The 15,909-nt window shown below is 38.9% G+C and overlaps 1 protein-coding gene across 3 annotated transcripts in view; it reads left to right on the top strand.

Moving 5' to 3' along the window:
- The first annotated feature begins 299 nt into the window (after positions 1 to 299).
- The window catches only part of ACSS3 (acyl-CoA synthetase short chain family member 3), a 64,241-nt gene continuing 48,631 nt past the window's right edge, over positions 300 to 15,909 (top strand). The window contains exons 1-5 of one of the 3 annotated variants that reach the window (XM_060777391.2): positions 300 to 668; positions 5,641 to 5,785; positions 11,996 to 12,184; positions 13,913 to 14,047; positions 14,361 to 14,501. In XM_060777391.2, coding sequence (XP_060633374.2) covers positions 424 to 668; positions 5,641 to 5,785; positions 11,996 to 12,184; positions 13,913 to 14,047; positions 14,361 to 14,501 — 855 coding nt within the window. In that variant the 5' untranslated portion in view covers positions 300 to 423. Of the gene's footprint in view, positions 669 to 5,640; positions 5,786 to 11,995; positions 12,185 to 13,912; positions 14,048 to 14,360; positions 14,502 to 15,909 lie in introns of those variants that run through there. The other 2 variants (XM_060777390.2, XM_060777392.2) reach the window with 2 other exon arrangements.

The following is a 15,909-nucleotide window of genomic DNA, read 5'->3' on the forward strand; positions in this document are numbered from 1 at the left end:
AATTCAAAGCAGATAATGTGGTTTTTTATTCAGCTGTGTGGAAAGGCCCCCAGTTCAAAGCAGATATTGTGGGATTTTCTGCCTTGATAATCTGGATTATAGGGCTGTGTGGAAGAGTCCTAAGAGGCGCCTGAGGAAGTGTAAAGGCCAAGTTATGCAACCTTGAATGGCCCTTGTGCCATTGACTTGACCTTTGGGCTGGAGCCGCGCAGACGCAAAGCCAAGCAGCAGGAGCAGGGCTTTAATTTGGCTCTTTACTCAGGAATCCAGCCAGGTTCTCTTCGCAGAAACTTCAGTCCTGTAGGCGTGGGAGGCCCCTTGGTTTCCCTCTCTTCCATTGGCCCCTCCTCCTCCTCCTTTCCCTGCCCTCCTCGCCTATTTCTCGGGCCGCGACCAGCCGGGGCTTCCTCGCCAACAAACACCATGAGCGGCGCCCTGCTGCTGAGGAGCCCCCTCTTTGTGGGCCTGAGGCGCTTCCTGAGGCCCTGCGGTGCCAAGAAGCCCTCTTTCTCTTGCTCTTCCTTCTCCCCTGGAGGCGACTATGAGGCCTTCTTCAAGAGGTCGGTGGAGCAGCCCCAGGAGCTGTGGGCAGAAGCGGCGGCGGGCATCGACTGGCACAAGCCCTGGGCCAAAACCATGGAGAGGAGAGACCCCTGCAGCACCGCCTGGTGAGTGAGGGAGGTAGGGAGGGAGAGGCCCGCCAAAGCCTGCCAAAGCCTCGCCACGCTGCTCAACTTTAAAGACTGTGAAAAGTTACTGTCTGGGGTGTTACTGTTCTTCCCTGCTTTCCTCTCTTGATTGAAACTACAGTTCCCAGCTGGTTGGGAAATTCTGGGTGCTACAATACAAACATAAGTCAGAGGTAAAGGTTGCCTCAGGTCCCAACCTCAATCCTCTCAGGCCCCTTCCACACAGCTGAGTAAAATCCCACATTGTCAGCTTTGGACTGGGATATATGGCAGTGTGGACTCAGATAACCCAGTTAATTATTATTATTATTATTATTATAATTATATATTATAATTATTATACATCACATAGTCCTAGACGCTTGGGAAGTGTTCGACTTGTGATACAAAATCCAGCATATAGATCTCATTTGCTGTGACATACTGTGGCTTTGTATCAGTAAAATAATAATAATAATAATAATAATAAAGGCTCTGGCATAAACCAGTACAGGTGGTCCCAGTGGTGATTGGCGCACTGGGTGCCATGCCAAAAGATCTCAGCCGGCATTTAGAAACAATAAACCGACAAAATCTGTCAATTGCAAAAGGCCACCTTACTTAGATCTGTGCGCATCATTCAAAAATACATCACACAGTCCTAGACGTTGGGAAATGTTCGACTTGTGATTTTTTGATACAAAATCCAGCATATAGATCTCGTTTGCTGATACTGTGGCTTTGTGTCAGTAAAATAATAATAATTATTATTCTGCCTGTGACAAAGAACTGGTGGGATTACAAGCCGGAAAAAGTTACCGAAAATGAACACGTCAAACTCCTCTGGGACTTCCGAATTCAGACAGTGAGTTTTAGAGCACAAAACTCCTGACCTCACAATCATGTTAAACAAAGTATGGATCGTTGATGTTGCAATCCCAGGTAATAGCAGGATTGAAGAGAAACAACGGGAAAAGCTGACACGATGTGAGGATTTAAAGATCAAACTGCAAAGACTGTGGCACAAGCCAGTAAAGGTGGTTGCATTGGTGATTGGCACACTGGGTGCAGTGCCTAAAGACGTTGGCCTGCACTTAAACACAGTTGGCACTGACAAAATTAACATCTGCCAGCTGCAAAAGGCCAACTTACTGGGATCTGCACACATTATTCGCCGATACATCACACAGTCCTAGACACTTGGGAAGTGTCCGACATGTGATCCAATACAAAAGCCAGCAGAGTGGTCTTGTCTGCTGTGGACTCATCTTGTTGTGTTTCTAATAATAATAATAATAATAATAATAATAATAATAATAATAACAACAACTTTATTTATATACCACTCTATCTCCCCATGGGAACTCAAGGCAGTTTACACAAGCAAACATAAAACATACAAAGTAGCCATTAAAATATAAACATAACATATAAACAATCCAATAAACAAGTGCTTCAAGCAGACATATAGCTTGAAGCACTAAAAATCTGAAATAATTGACACAACCACATTCTTCAATTTTGCACAATGAATTACCAATGGCCCTACTTACAAGTGTTGCTGGACAGTTTAAAAAGGCTGGTTGGGGCTCATGTAGTGATAATATAGGCCAGGGAATAAATAAAGTGCAATAAGTGGACCTAATTAATGGCCAGGGTAGGGCCTGGGTCTTCTTATTTCCAGGGCTACTTGGCAATTTTGAGGAAAGGTCTGGGCCAGGGACGATACCACGAAGTTGGGGAGGAACAGGTAAGGTGCTGGCTGGGTCCTCACTGATGAGGACCCAGTCTAAGACTAATAATCTTAGCTAAAAGCATATATTGTGGGATTTTGTGCATTGATATTCTGGGGACCCTTCCACACAGCCACATAACCCAGAAAATCAAGGCAGAAAACCCCACAATATCTGCTTTGAACTGGTTTTTTTGAGTTCACACTGCCATATATTCCAGTCCAAAGCAGAAAATGTGGGATTTTATTCAACTGTGTGGAAGGGCCCTTAACTGCTTGGAAAAGTTACTGTTTGTGGTGGAGTTCTTATTTCCCCCACTGTTCTCTCTTGATTGAAAGCACAGTTCTCAGCTGGTTAGGGGATTATGGGTATTAGGATCCAGAAATGACTCTCAACCTGAGGCCTTGCACAGTTGAAGGGCCCTTCTTCACAGTGATATGACCCAGAATATCAAGGCAGGAAAATCCCACATTATTTGCGGTGAACTGGAATATATGGCAGCGTGGACTCAGATAACCCAGTTCAAAGCAGATAATGTGGGATTTTCTGCCATGATATTCTGGGATCTAAGACTGCATGGAAGGACCCTGGGTTATCTGAGGGTGCATCCAGACAGCACCTTTATTGTGGTAACTCCCGCAATAAAGAAGAGGCTGTCCAGATGACATCCTGGACAATCCCGAATTAACTGCCACAAACCAGGAAAACCCTGGTTTGTAGCAAATGAATTAGATAGTGGATTTATTCTGCACCTTCTTGGAAGGCGCGGGATAAACCCACTATTTCCAGTTCTGGACTGCAGAATAGTGCAGTTCAGACACTAAATTAGTCCAGAAAACTGTGGGAATACCCACCCCCCTCCCCACAGCCCCAAAACCCCTTTGAAAAGTAAGGTTGAGAACCCATAGTGGAAACTTAAACATATTTAGTGTGAAACAGATTCCTGAGAAGTGGTCCGTAGAGCTGCATGCACGCCCATCTAATATCAAATTTCTAGAGTCATTGTAGCTGCCAATAAAAATAGGTTCTCTCAAAGCTTTCATCATTTTAATCGCAGTCAAGGACGGACTCAGACAATGATTAACCTCAATCAATATTTCAGCCATCCTGGAATGTTACCCTTATTGTGACAAATTAGATAGGAAAATTGCTTGTTTTAACTGCCAGCTGACATTTTGTCTTTTTATTAATTACATTTATTTTTGATCTTTTCTTTTTTAAAGAGACTGAGTCTGGGCTGATTTGCATAATACACGTGGCTTTTGGCTTGAGTGTTCCAGGAAATATGTTGGAATGTTGTAAGGGAGGCATTACTGAGGAGAGATATCAGGAAATTTTGCATTGGCAGAGGTGGACAAGGTGTAGTTGCTCACATGGGAATTAGTGATGATCCTATCTGATGGTTAAAGGTCTTTTAACACTTTCGTTTTGTCTCCTGAACATGTATTGATGAAGATCAGGCCTTTTGGGGAATCATGTGAAACAAATACATTTGAAAATTACAGTGGTCAGGAGTCCCCCAGCTAAAAAATTAGTGTTTCAACCTTCTGTCTTTTATTGTGCACAGCAAGACATACCTTCCAGTTGTTCTGATTTGACAGGGATTAACACTCTGTTGCCCTGTTTTCTCAGCTGTTTGTAAAATGTTCTAGCTTCTCTTCCTTTCACTTCCCTTTTTGTCTCCAACTTACTTCAACTGCTGCAAACTGAGTTCAAAGTGTAAAAGGAGTTTACATGCAATTGTCAGCAGTGAGAAGACGAGCAGAGAAGATGGATCTTGACCCCTTCTACACTGCTATACAATCCAGATTATCCAAGCAAACAATTATCTGCTTTGAACTGGATTATATGAGGGCCATTCCAGACAGGCCAAAAATCCAAGAGAAATTGGGATTTTAAATCCCACTTTCTCTCAGGATGGGGGCCACACAGCTGGCCTAAACCCTGTGCTTTTGCATGGGTGGTGTCTAGATACTCATCCCTGCTGATCCGAGGCACTGCCAGCCTCCCTTTCCCTGTCCTTCGTTTTCCCATGCATTTACTAGGAGAAGACTCCCATGGATCAGCAGGAATGAGTATCTAGCCACCACCAATGAAAACGTTTCCCCTCCTTCCCCCCTTCCTTGGAAGAGCTGAAAGAGGATGTAGGGTAGGTGGGATTTCTCCTCCAATGCCAAGGCTCCTTTCTGGTTGGTTATTCCAGGGAGAAGGAAGGGAGGTAAAGGCTCCAGGCCAGTATGGAAGCCTTCCTCCAGTAAGTTGAGTGGGAAATGGGAGGCAGGAGGGAGGGAAGGAAAACATGTGTTTTCCATGCTTGCAGGTTTACACAGTCATTGAAAGGTACGTTATTCTCAGGAGGAATCAAGGTTAAAGGACAACTTTTAAACATACATTTTTCCGCATTTAACCTGATCCTTCCTGATTCCTCCCATATTTTGGCTAAACATCGTTTAGTCACCCCCCCCCCTTAACTCGATTTAACCCTGGACTTTAGATGGCAGTGTAGAAGGGGCCCATATCCTTCCCAGTAGACTCAAGGAAAAGTTAACCATGGCAGCCTCCTCTCGTTTATGTGGTTTTCCTCATTAATAAGTTTTGCCATTTCATCCACAATCGAATGTTGCTTAAGCAGACATGCTCTGGTTTTTATCTGAAATGTTGGAGGCTACAGGGCCCCCCTGGTGGCACAATGGATTAAACCACTGAGCTGCTGAATTTGCTGACCCAAAGATTGGCGGTTTGAATCGGGGGGAGTGGGGTGAGCTCCCACTTTTAGTCCCAGCTTCTGCCAACCTAGCAGTTCGGAAACATGCAAATGGCAGTAGATCAATAGGTACTGCCTCTGCAAGAAGGTAATGGTGCTCCATGCAGTCATGCTGGGCACATGATCTTGGAGGTGCCTACAGACAACGCTGGCTCTTTTGCTTAAAAATGGAGATTGGCTCCACCCCCCCCCCCCCCCCCCCCCCCCAGAGTTGGATATGACTAGACTTAATGTCATGGGAAATCTTTACTTTATCTTTGTCTAAGAACCAGGAATCAAAGATCTTGGGCCAGAATTGTTGTTGTTTATTTCTTGGGCTCTATTTTGTAGTTGAACTTGTGGTGATAAAGTTTCCAAAGCTGAGATAGTATGGAGGCACAGGACTTGCTCAAAACACAAATGTTTATAGTCCTGCTTCCATGAGTGAAGGGGGAATTACTTTTAAACTTGTTTTTACATTTTTCTTTCTTTTTAGGTTTGTTGGGGGAGAGCTGAATATTTGTTATAATGCTGTAGATCGACATGTTAAAAATGGGCGAGGAGATCAGATTGCTATCATACATGACAGCCCTGTAACAAATACCAAAGAGTTGATAACATACAAAGAAGTTCTTCAGCAGGTGCGTTTAATATTTTTTTTAACATAGCAAGATGGTATAATGATTTTTTTTCAAAATTACTATATTGTCCACTATGTAATGGCATTATTGCATTAGTAAACTCTGTAATGCTAGTTGCAACCTGGTTATAGATTATGTGTATAGACACCGTATATGTTGGAAAAACCTAACAGAAAACACTCCTATCTACTTTAAATGCACAGAGACTATCACTATTAAATAAAACTCTCACTTTTGATTCAGTTTGTATTGGTTCAGGTTTGTTCAGTATAATTGCATTTATTTATATACCATGCTCTTAGTTGCTATTGATCTTATTGTAATAACATATCTTCCCATCCATTTTGTTAATATCTTCTATCATGGTAATTTCAAGTTCGCCAACAGAGCCAATCTTCTCTCATATCAATTAATTTTTTCTTGTAGGAGTGTACTTGGACAGTACTATACAAATATCTGGGTCACAATGGAAAGAACTACTAGGAGATTATCTGTAATTAACTTTATTGAACTTTAAGAAAGAAGAGATTTTGTAATTAATTTGCACTGAATAGTCAGGAAAGCAAAAGCTTAGCTCACATCTAAAGCTTTGTATATGACACGTGATAATTGTATGATCGGTGGAAAATCATGTAGATCAAACAACACAGCTGTGTTACGGTTTCTCTTTGTATCTGTTTAATGGAATAGTGTGTGGCTTTGTCCCTTGATGTATTTTTACATGCAATTTTATCAGTATTTCCAGCCAACATTTGGAATATATTGCAGTTCTGTTAATGTTTCAATGGAGATAGGCTTCCAACTTCAGGCCAAGATTCAGAGATCCATGGGGTTATTCTTTGCACCCAAGGAAGGTTCAGACACACATATTATTTGAAAACCTGATGTGCCTTCACAATTATGCAAAGTGCTTTTGAAGTGAATGTGCTTTTGAAAGCAGTATGTGACATGTCATGGGAATATGCTACTGCTTAGATGAAAGAAACAAAATTTTCTGATATGAATGAACTGGCCTTCTGCAGTACCTCAACAATTATTTGAATTCTAGCTTTAGATCCGGAATCAAATGTAGCTTTGTGGCTTCTGCTTCCTGGACGGTTAAACGTATCTTTGTCTTTTTATTAACTTGATAACAGTGCTATTTGCTTTCTATGCAACAACTTTTTTTTAACAAAAAAGGAGCCCGTAAGTCTAGAAATAGCTGCTAATTTGACAAAGATACAAGTGTCTAGTATCACACATTCATAATAGCACAGCTTGCATTGCGTCCTACGTCTTAGAGCTATTATTATGTAATTTACACTTTACAGCATGTGTCTTCTACATATCGAGTACACTTTGTGAGTGTGCAAGTCTCCTGTAAAACCAAAGCATGGTTTGTGATTGTTATAGTTTAGGACCAAGCCATGACTTGAACTTTGAAATACAGGTAAATCATGTATGCTGCTTTGTTGGTTGTTATTTTCTGTCAGCACTGAGTATGATTTGTCAGTTAATTGAAGCATCATATAAGTTCTTTGTAACCTGCTTCCTTCAACTTGGTTTGTTGTAATGCCTAAATTGGTAATGCATTTGCACGTGGCAGTTCTAATTCAGCTCTTTATTCTTAGGTGAAATAATTTATTGAAGAAGATGAATTACTTCTTAAAGTTATATGCAAGGGGTTTGTTTTTTTCTCCCTCTGGATTTCATAAAAGTGAAGGTTGTCAGGACACAGTTATACCTTCATAGGATATGCTAACTCAGGAACATGCTACAACTGAAAGGTCGTTTTTGTGATTTTTGAAAATTGGTTCCTTATGAAAGCATTGATTACTGGTTAAATGAGATTTTGGATTGAGATGGACATTTTGATGGTTCTTCTATGTATTGCTTTGAGTGACTCATTGCTAATCAGATAATGAAGTTCAGAAATCTTACCATCCAATGAAGTCACTCAGTATGTTCCTCTTTTTTATTGAATAAAGTGAATCTTTGCCTAATGTAATATGAAGAATGATAACTCTGAATTGTTTATTATTATACATATCCTGATTTGTTTATGGAACAGCATTTCAGGTTACACTCAACTCTGAAATTGTGCTGATGTTCATTATAAATACTGTTTTCCTTACAGAATTTTGAACTGTGTACATTTATATATTTTTAATGATTTGAGTTTTCAGGAGAAAGTGTCATGGAGCACCAAACTGAGAAAAACTTTTCACTTTTAATTACATGCTCTTTAGGAATGTCAGCCACAAGAATGATTTAAAGGTTAACTGTCAAAGTGTGGCATCATGCCAAATCTTTTGAGTATTGAAAATAACCTTAACTGTTACAGAAAAAGCAAGAGATTTTGTTAGATAACAATATTTGACAGGAATATATTTTAAAATCTCAACATTAAACACCAAGCTATTTGAAATTTGTTTTCCTTTTTTAAACATTTTAATGCATTAGTAGTATATTTAACATTTTCAGTTATGAAAGATAAGTCTTCAACAGATAATTATTTCTTTATTAGGCTTTGCCTTTCAAAAGTCAGACTCAAGGTAGATCATAGCGGTAATAAATAAAAGAAGCGTGTAAATGTGTGCCTTCGAGTCACAGCGACCCCGTGGATTTCATAGGGTCTTCTTAGACAAGCAATACTCAGGCAGTTTTGCCAGTTCTTTTCTCTGGGCTATAGCCTTTATCATCCAAGTACTATCAAGAGCTGACCCCGCATAGCTTCCAAGGTCAGGCAGGATCTGGTGTTTTTAAACATTTAGCTAGTCATCCATATTTTCTGTTTTTCCAACAGAGCTCTAGCTTGTAAGAAATACTTTTATGTATCATATAAAATAGCTGTTTTTTAACCTATAATGTCTTTAATAAACAGATTTTGTAACAAAATAGTATCATATTACTGATTTCTTTCTTGTATATTTATAGTTTTCACAAACAGTAATATAAAATGGGGAAAACTATTGCTTGTGAGGAAACTCATTAAAATCAATAATGCAGTCTTAGTCATAGTTACTTGAGTGTAACTTTTAAGCAACTGAGTGAGGTTTACAGTAATTTCAGAACAAATGTACACTGGATTGTTCTCCAGTGCTGCAGTTACATGCCCTCGTATTCTGAGCAGACGTGTGGAGTGTTGCAGTTTAAGTAGCTTTTTAAGTTTTTTTTGCTTTTTTAGGCTGATACCCTTCAAAAAGAAGAAGGCTTTCTTGCTTTCTCGTTGGCTGCTTCCAAGTTTTGAGGGAGGCTCCTTCACTGTTGTTTGTTTGACAGGTGAAAGTTTTTGTTTTTGTGACAGCATTTTAGAAATTTATTGCCAGGGCTTTTAGTAGTGGGCTCTTTTGCTGATCTTAATGGATTTAATCCTAAGGGGTTTTAATTGCATTTTAATATTTTTTAAAATTATGACTTCATAAGTTTGTTTTAACTTTTGAAAGCTACCTGAACTCCCACCATAGGGATATGAATGAGTGAATAATAATACTCTAAGGTATTCTCTTACGGCCTATAGGATAAAGAGGATTTCTATCTCACTGTCCATGAGGGGAGAGGTCTGGGTAGAGAAGTCAAACAATGATTTGCAAATTGTCATGATGGTAATAAGAACAAAAAGAGTGCCAGAAGATCAGAGGAGGCTTGGGAGTTACAAAGCCCATTGCGGGTTGAATTTTCCAATTCCCCAAAACTGAAATCTCTGGAATCTGAAATGTTTTGCTACAAGTCTTTTGTCTTAGAGGAAACAGTAGTGGTTCTTTTACTTGTTTGTTCGAAAGGGAGAAACAGAGAACTGGTGGACTCCTTGGGAATCTCATGTGCAGTATTGTATTCCCCCTAAATATGAAATCCCTTATATCTCCAGTCTCTCAGGTCCTCTCTCTCTCTCCAGACTTACATAAAACTAGTAAATGAAAAAGAGAAAGAAATGCAAGGATCTATGAAATGGTGGGAGGTGTATTAAATTCTGAATTATGTCATTTTATAGATAGAAAACCCTCTGGGTGATCTTATTTAAGTCACATGTTTCATCCTTAGAGAAAAGCAAAGGTTTTCACCCTCTGAACAAAGAAAATTCTGTGATAGGTTTGCTTTAGGGTGGCTATAAGAGGGGGATGACTTGAAGGTGAACAACGATAATACATGCTTCTGTTTCTAAAGGGGTGTGTGTGTGTGTGTGTGTGTATGTAAATGGTTCCCAACCTTTTTTGACCAGGGACCACTTTGATCAGAGCCACTTGAACAGGGGCCACTCTCCAGCATTAGTACCAAAAGGGTTATGCATCAGTTTTTGGTCAACTTTAGCTTTGGTTTGGTTATTAGGATGCTGATTCAGAAAATTGCATTGGATAGACCACATGAACAATGGCTTCAGACTACAAGAAAGGAGATTCCATCTGAACATTAGAAAGAACTTCCTGACTGTGAGAGCTGTTCAGCAGTGGAACTTGCTGCTACGGAGTGTGGTGGAGGTTCCTTCTTTGGAGGCTTTTAAACAGAGGGTGGATGGCCATTTGTCGAGTCTGTTTTGATTCAGGAATGTAGTAGCGCTCCTACAGACCTTAACTCAGATTTTTAAAAGCTGTATAGGAAGGAGAAAGTACATAATTAGCTTGAAATAGGAAATCCTTATTGCAGGCTTGAGCAGCAAAACTACAATCCTTGAGATTTTATTCAACTTTATTAGCACTCTGCTTCTCACCTTGTTTTATGATTTGGGGGGGGGGGGGGGGGGGAGGGGAGAGGAGATTATATGCTTTTTAAATCCACATAAATGAGATGGAAAGAAATAAACAAGAGTTAATTACTTACCCAGGAGCTTTTTTTTCATACTCTAGTCATAATTTTCAAGGACTTGCGTGTTTTCCAGCAGGTAGTTTATGAACCATAGTTTATAATGAAAGTACTTCTGCTAGCTGCTTTAATGATGATCACAAGTAAACATTGAGTCACTTTGTCTTACTGTGTATCTTAATATTTCCTGTTCTAAACTCTGACTGGTTAATAAAACAAAAAACCCCACTATTTATAAAACATAAATTGTGTAATTTGTACCATTTCTTCTTCATTTTAAAATTTCTTTCATGTTTCCAGTATTCATACTGATGTATTATAATGTGATGATCCATGCTTATATTTTTTTAAAATGTCCAATGAACAAATATTCTTATTTTTACAGTTGAATTCCAGTTTTACTAGGCTAGAAATATCTATGCAGCAGTGTTTTTATCTTGATTTGTTCAAAATACTAGAATTACCCTGTTTTCTGAGTATTGTTCCTCAACCTGGCTACCACTATTAAAAACTCTAACATCAGGACAGTAAATAAAGAACAATACTCAGAAAACGGGAATTCCAGACAGGAAACAATCAGGACCAGCTAACACCTCCTAACAAAGGATTTGCCCAGGCAGGAAGCAGCCAGGCTCTGAAGCTGCAAGGCTATTCAGTGCTAATCAAGGTAGCCAATTGCAACAGTCACACATGCCCCCAACAGACAAGCGTTCTTTCTCCCAGCCTGGATATTCCACTAGGAAACTCCACTTGCCTAGTTTCCAACAGATCTCATAACCTCTGAGGATGTGGGTGAAGCGTCAGGAGAGAATGCTTCTAAAAGATGGCCATACAACCTGAAATACAGCAACCCATTCAAAATGATGGTTGAAGTATTTTGACCAAATCAAGATAAAAACACTGCTGCATAGATATGTTTAGCCTAGAAAAACAGGAATTTATCTGTAAAAATAAGGATATTTGTTCATTGGACATTTTAAAAATATAAACATGGACCATCATGTTACAGTACCAACAGTATTGGAATTTCCCTGTTTTCAAGTGTTGCTCCAACAAAGGATTCCCCCAGGCAGTAAGAAGCCAGACCTTGAAACTGCCAGGCCATTAAATGCTAATCAAGGTGGCCAACTGAAACATTCACACCTACGTCAAACAGACAAAAGTTATTTTGCCCACCCTGGACATTCCACAGATATATAATTCCTACTTGCCTCGTTTCTAACAGAGCTCACAACCTCTGATGATGCCTGCCATAGATATGGGTGAAACGTCAGGAGCGAATGCTACTGGAACATGGCCGTACAGCTCTGAAAAGTCACAGCAACACAGTGATTCCGGCCATGAAAGCCTTTGACCACACGTCATTTTGAATCTTTAAAAAATTGTAATAATAATTTGTGTCATGTGAATAACTTCTACATTTTGCCTGTTCAGGTCTCCAAGTTAGCTGGTGTCATGAGAAGCCATGGAGTAAAAAAGGGAGACTGTGTGGTCATCTACATGCCTATGATTCCACAGACTATGTACACTATGCTAGCATGTGCAAGAATAGGAGCTATACATAGTCTCATTTTTGGTGGATTTGCTTCAAAAGAGCTTTCTACGCGCATTGATCATGCCAAGGTAACATTTTTGATCCGATTTGGGGGAAATTAAGTAGCTTTTATATCTAGTATCTTCTATTCAGGGAAAGATGTGAAGAGATTTTTTAAAGTGACTAGCCAGTGTGACACAATGGTTTGAACAGTGGCTTTAAAATTTTGGTAGTCCTTGTGTTTTGGACTTCAGTTTCCAAAAGCCACAGCCAGCTTGGCCAGAAGTTAGGAATTCTGGGAGCTGAAGTCCAAAACACCCGGAGGACGAACATTTGGGAACCACTGGGTTTGAGTGTTGGACTACAATCTGGAGACCATGGTTTGTTTGAAGTCTTCTCTGGCCATGAAAACCCTATGGATTTGCAGGACAAAATTAACATTGGTTCTATGAGGTTCTCTCTTAACCCTGTCCCTGTAATATCTTCCTTTCACTATTCAAATTCCTAATTCAGGAAGTACTTTTAAAATGCAAGTATACAGTCACTGTTATCCATGGAAAATAATTGCTTTCATATCCTATTTTGGAAAATGTGCAATGTATCAGTTGAAGTGTAAGCTGAATTTTAAATAGCTTGGGGAATACTGCATAACCCTGCCATTGATGATTGTTAGTTTTTCCTGGTTAGGTGAACAGTGGTTGAAGATCCCCACTGTAATTAGTTTGCTTAATCATATGACAAGTTGCCATACACCAAATAGTGTTGTCTCTAGCTTTATATCCCTCACTTTGTAAAATGAATCCCTAGAGTAATATGTTCTAGTGCTTTAAAAGTGCTTGAAATTTTATATTCAATGGTGATAATGCAGTTTTGACAATAAAATTTGAGTAGCGGGAACCATTTAGTCTTTGTGAATTATCATTAGAAGTTTTGTTTTCCTAAGTGCTTTTCACCCATGCTAGATCCCTTTTTTTTCAAATGGAAATTGCTTTGGAATGAACTATTAGTTTGCCCATGTATTTTTATAGACCAAACACATACTTTAAAGATTTGGAATATATTCCAGTTTCACAAAAAGTTTATAGTCCCTATTTCTTTATTTAGAGCTTTCATCTTTAATAAGTTTCTCTTAAAAAGCCATGGCTTATATTAATGAGGGTTGTACCCATGGTTACCACTTGGAAAATGTAAGTTTATTTAAAAAATAAAGTAAGCACTATTTTGGCTAATTTCAGTATGGAAATACAAAAATCAGAACAGCATTCAAATCAGAAATAGAGAACACATATCCCTCCAGATGTTACTCAATTTAAATTCCCATCAGTCCCAGCCAGCTTAGCCAGTGGTGATGGGTGATAAAACATTCAGTCCAACAATATCTGGAGGCCACACATTTCCCACCCCTGATTTAAAGAGATATTCACATTTTATTATCCAGTTAATGAGTGGCATTTGTTCATTCATTCGTTCACTCAACTATAATTGCATAAAAATTATTTTCTCTCCAAAGGAGAAATATACTTACATTTGGTGTATGAATAATCTACATATGATTGGGCAGTTGGGCAATTTTTCTTGTTATAAGTTGGGGTATTAGGTACAGGAATAACAGATATATGACTAGCACTGAATTCTAGTTTTCATTAATATTTTTGGGAGCTGATTTACTTATGTTGATATATGTGACCTTGATGTAGGATTTTTCATTTAGCATCTTAATCTTAAAGAAACCACCAGTATAGTACTTGAAAGACCTGTCATGTTGCATGTTTCGGAAGTAGTGTTTGAATTTATAATTTTTGAAACATTTTTTTTAGCCCAAACTGATTGTAACATCAACCTTTGGAATAGAACCTGGAAGAAAAGTTGAATATCTACCACTTTTAGAAAAAGCCCTGGAGATGATAAAGCACCAACCTGAAAAAGTTCTAATTTACAGCCGCCCTAATATGGTAGAGTTACAGCATACTATTTTACACTTATACTTGAACTAATTTTTCTTTTGATTTATATTTTCTCTGAACATTTTAACTGGAGTATTTCATTTTGTGCAACTTAAATTGCATGTCATAATCTCTTTGGTGACCTCCTGCTGCTTTGCTCATTTGAAGTGTATAATCCTGTACATTTCAATATAGCGCCTGAAATTCTTTTGGATGAGGTAAAAGATATAGTTGATGTCTCTGCAAGAAAAGCTTGTTTTTTATTTTGCTTTGTGAAGTGCAATTTAAATGGTCACATTTTTATTCCTCCTCTGGTGTCCAGGAGCCTGCCCCTCTCAGACCAGGACGTGATCTGGATTGGCATGAGGAAATGGCAAAAGCAAAGCCGTGTGATTGCATTCCTGTTCTTTCAGACCATCCTCTTTATATTCTTTATACATCAGGAACAACTGGCACACCCAAGGTAGACAGTGTCTTTCAGTTTAAGGGTCTGTGACCAAATTATTTTCTATTCCACATGAAGGATTTAATTAAAAGGCAGAAAATGTTTTCCTTGCTTAGTGCTCATAAAAGATTGAGTATTACTGAAGCTGATTTTATTTCATTGCCCCACGTAATTTATAGTGTTTGAAATATATCATCTGTGGATGTTTGATTTGGGTTTCCTCCCTCCCATGGAATTGTTCACTGCCTAAAGTTGCATTTTTATGGTATATACTCTGAGGTGTCTAACTAGTTGCATTCTGTCTCTGATTTAGATTTTAGGTATTCTCATGGCTTTTTAAAAATTTTGTACTTTGGAGATCAAATAATTTGTAGAATATTAGTGCTATATGGAAGAACTCAATGAAATATGCTGTATGAAGAAATAATAGTAAACATTAGAATCTCACAAATAAATATGAAGCAGAAGGAATGCCCAAAACAACACAGATGAGTTGGATTTGGTAGGCAAGAATGAGCATGAAAAGACATAGTTTCCATTCCCTGAAGAAATATGTAGAGTATCCACAGATGCTAATAAGTGCAAGTAATTAAGTGTGCAAGTTAATTGCGTCGTTGATTGGTGAAAATTCAGAGGGAGAGCTCATGCTCACTTTTATGTTTTACAATCTTATTTAAAACCTTAAAAAAACAAAACAAAACAAAACCTTTCTTTCAGGAAGGCCAACCTCAGGCACTTAGTTTTTTCAGTGTGTCAGGGATTAGCACTTTATTTTTACCTCTTGATTGTAATTGTTTATGGTAATTAGCATCTGGGAAAAACTGGGTAGAAGTGAGGTAACCATTGAGAGACTGATACCAAATGGGTTCACTTCAAGGCCTGTTTCCTGCTCTTTGGAAACACCAGAATACGGTTTATATTTTTAACAAATAAAAAGAAAGGCATTGCATGCTGATTATGTGTTGTTGAAGAAAGGGCGGGTGGGCTGGGAGATGGTGGGACCCATGAAGCAGCCACCATTACAATTAAATCGGTCACAGGAAGCTATGACAAGGAAAAACATTTAAGTTATTTCAGAAGTCCAAAATAGTGCATTGGTTGTTTCCAGGCTTGGTTCAGTTAATTCAGATAACTCTGACAACAAACACTCTGGGTTGAAAATGCTGCTAGTGAATACCATGTCAATGAATGGTAATGGATGAGGCTGCTGATCCTAGTATTTATCACAGGGTCCTGGATGAATGTGACTAAGGGCCCATTGGTTGGTGAATTATCTGCCCTTCTGCCCAACAGTCTTCCTTCTTGAACTAGCTGGGTTGATCTTAGAGTTGAAGTCGGCTTGTAGTATTGGGGACTTCAACATCCATGCTGAGACTGCCGTTTCAGAAGTGACTTAGGGTTTCATGTCTCCATATTTCTGTCCTAT

Source organism: Anolis sagrei, chromosome 5 (genome assembly GCF_037176765.1).
Source record: "Anolis sagrei isolate rAnoSag1 chromosome 5, rAnoSag1.mat, whole genome shotgun sequence".
Taxonomy (NCBI): Eukaryota; Metazoa; Chordata; class Lepidosauria; order Squamata; family Dactyloidae; genus Anolis; species Anolis sagrei.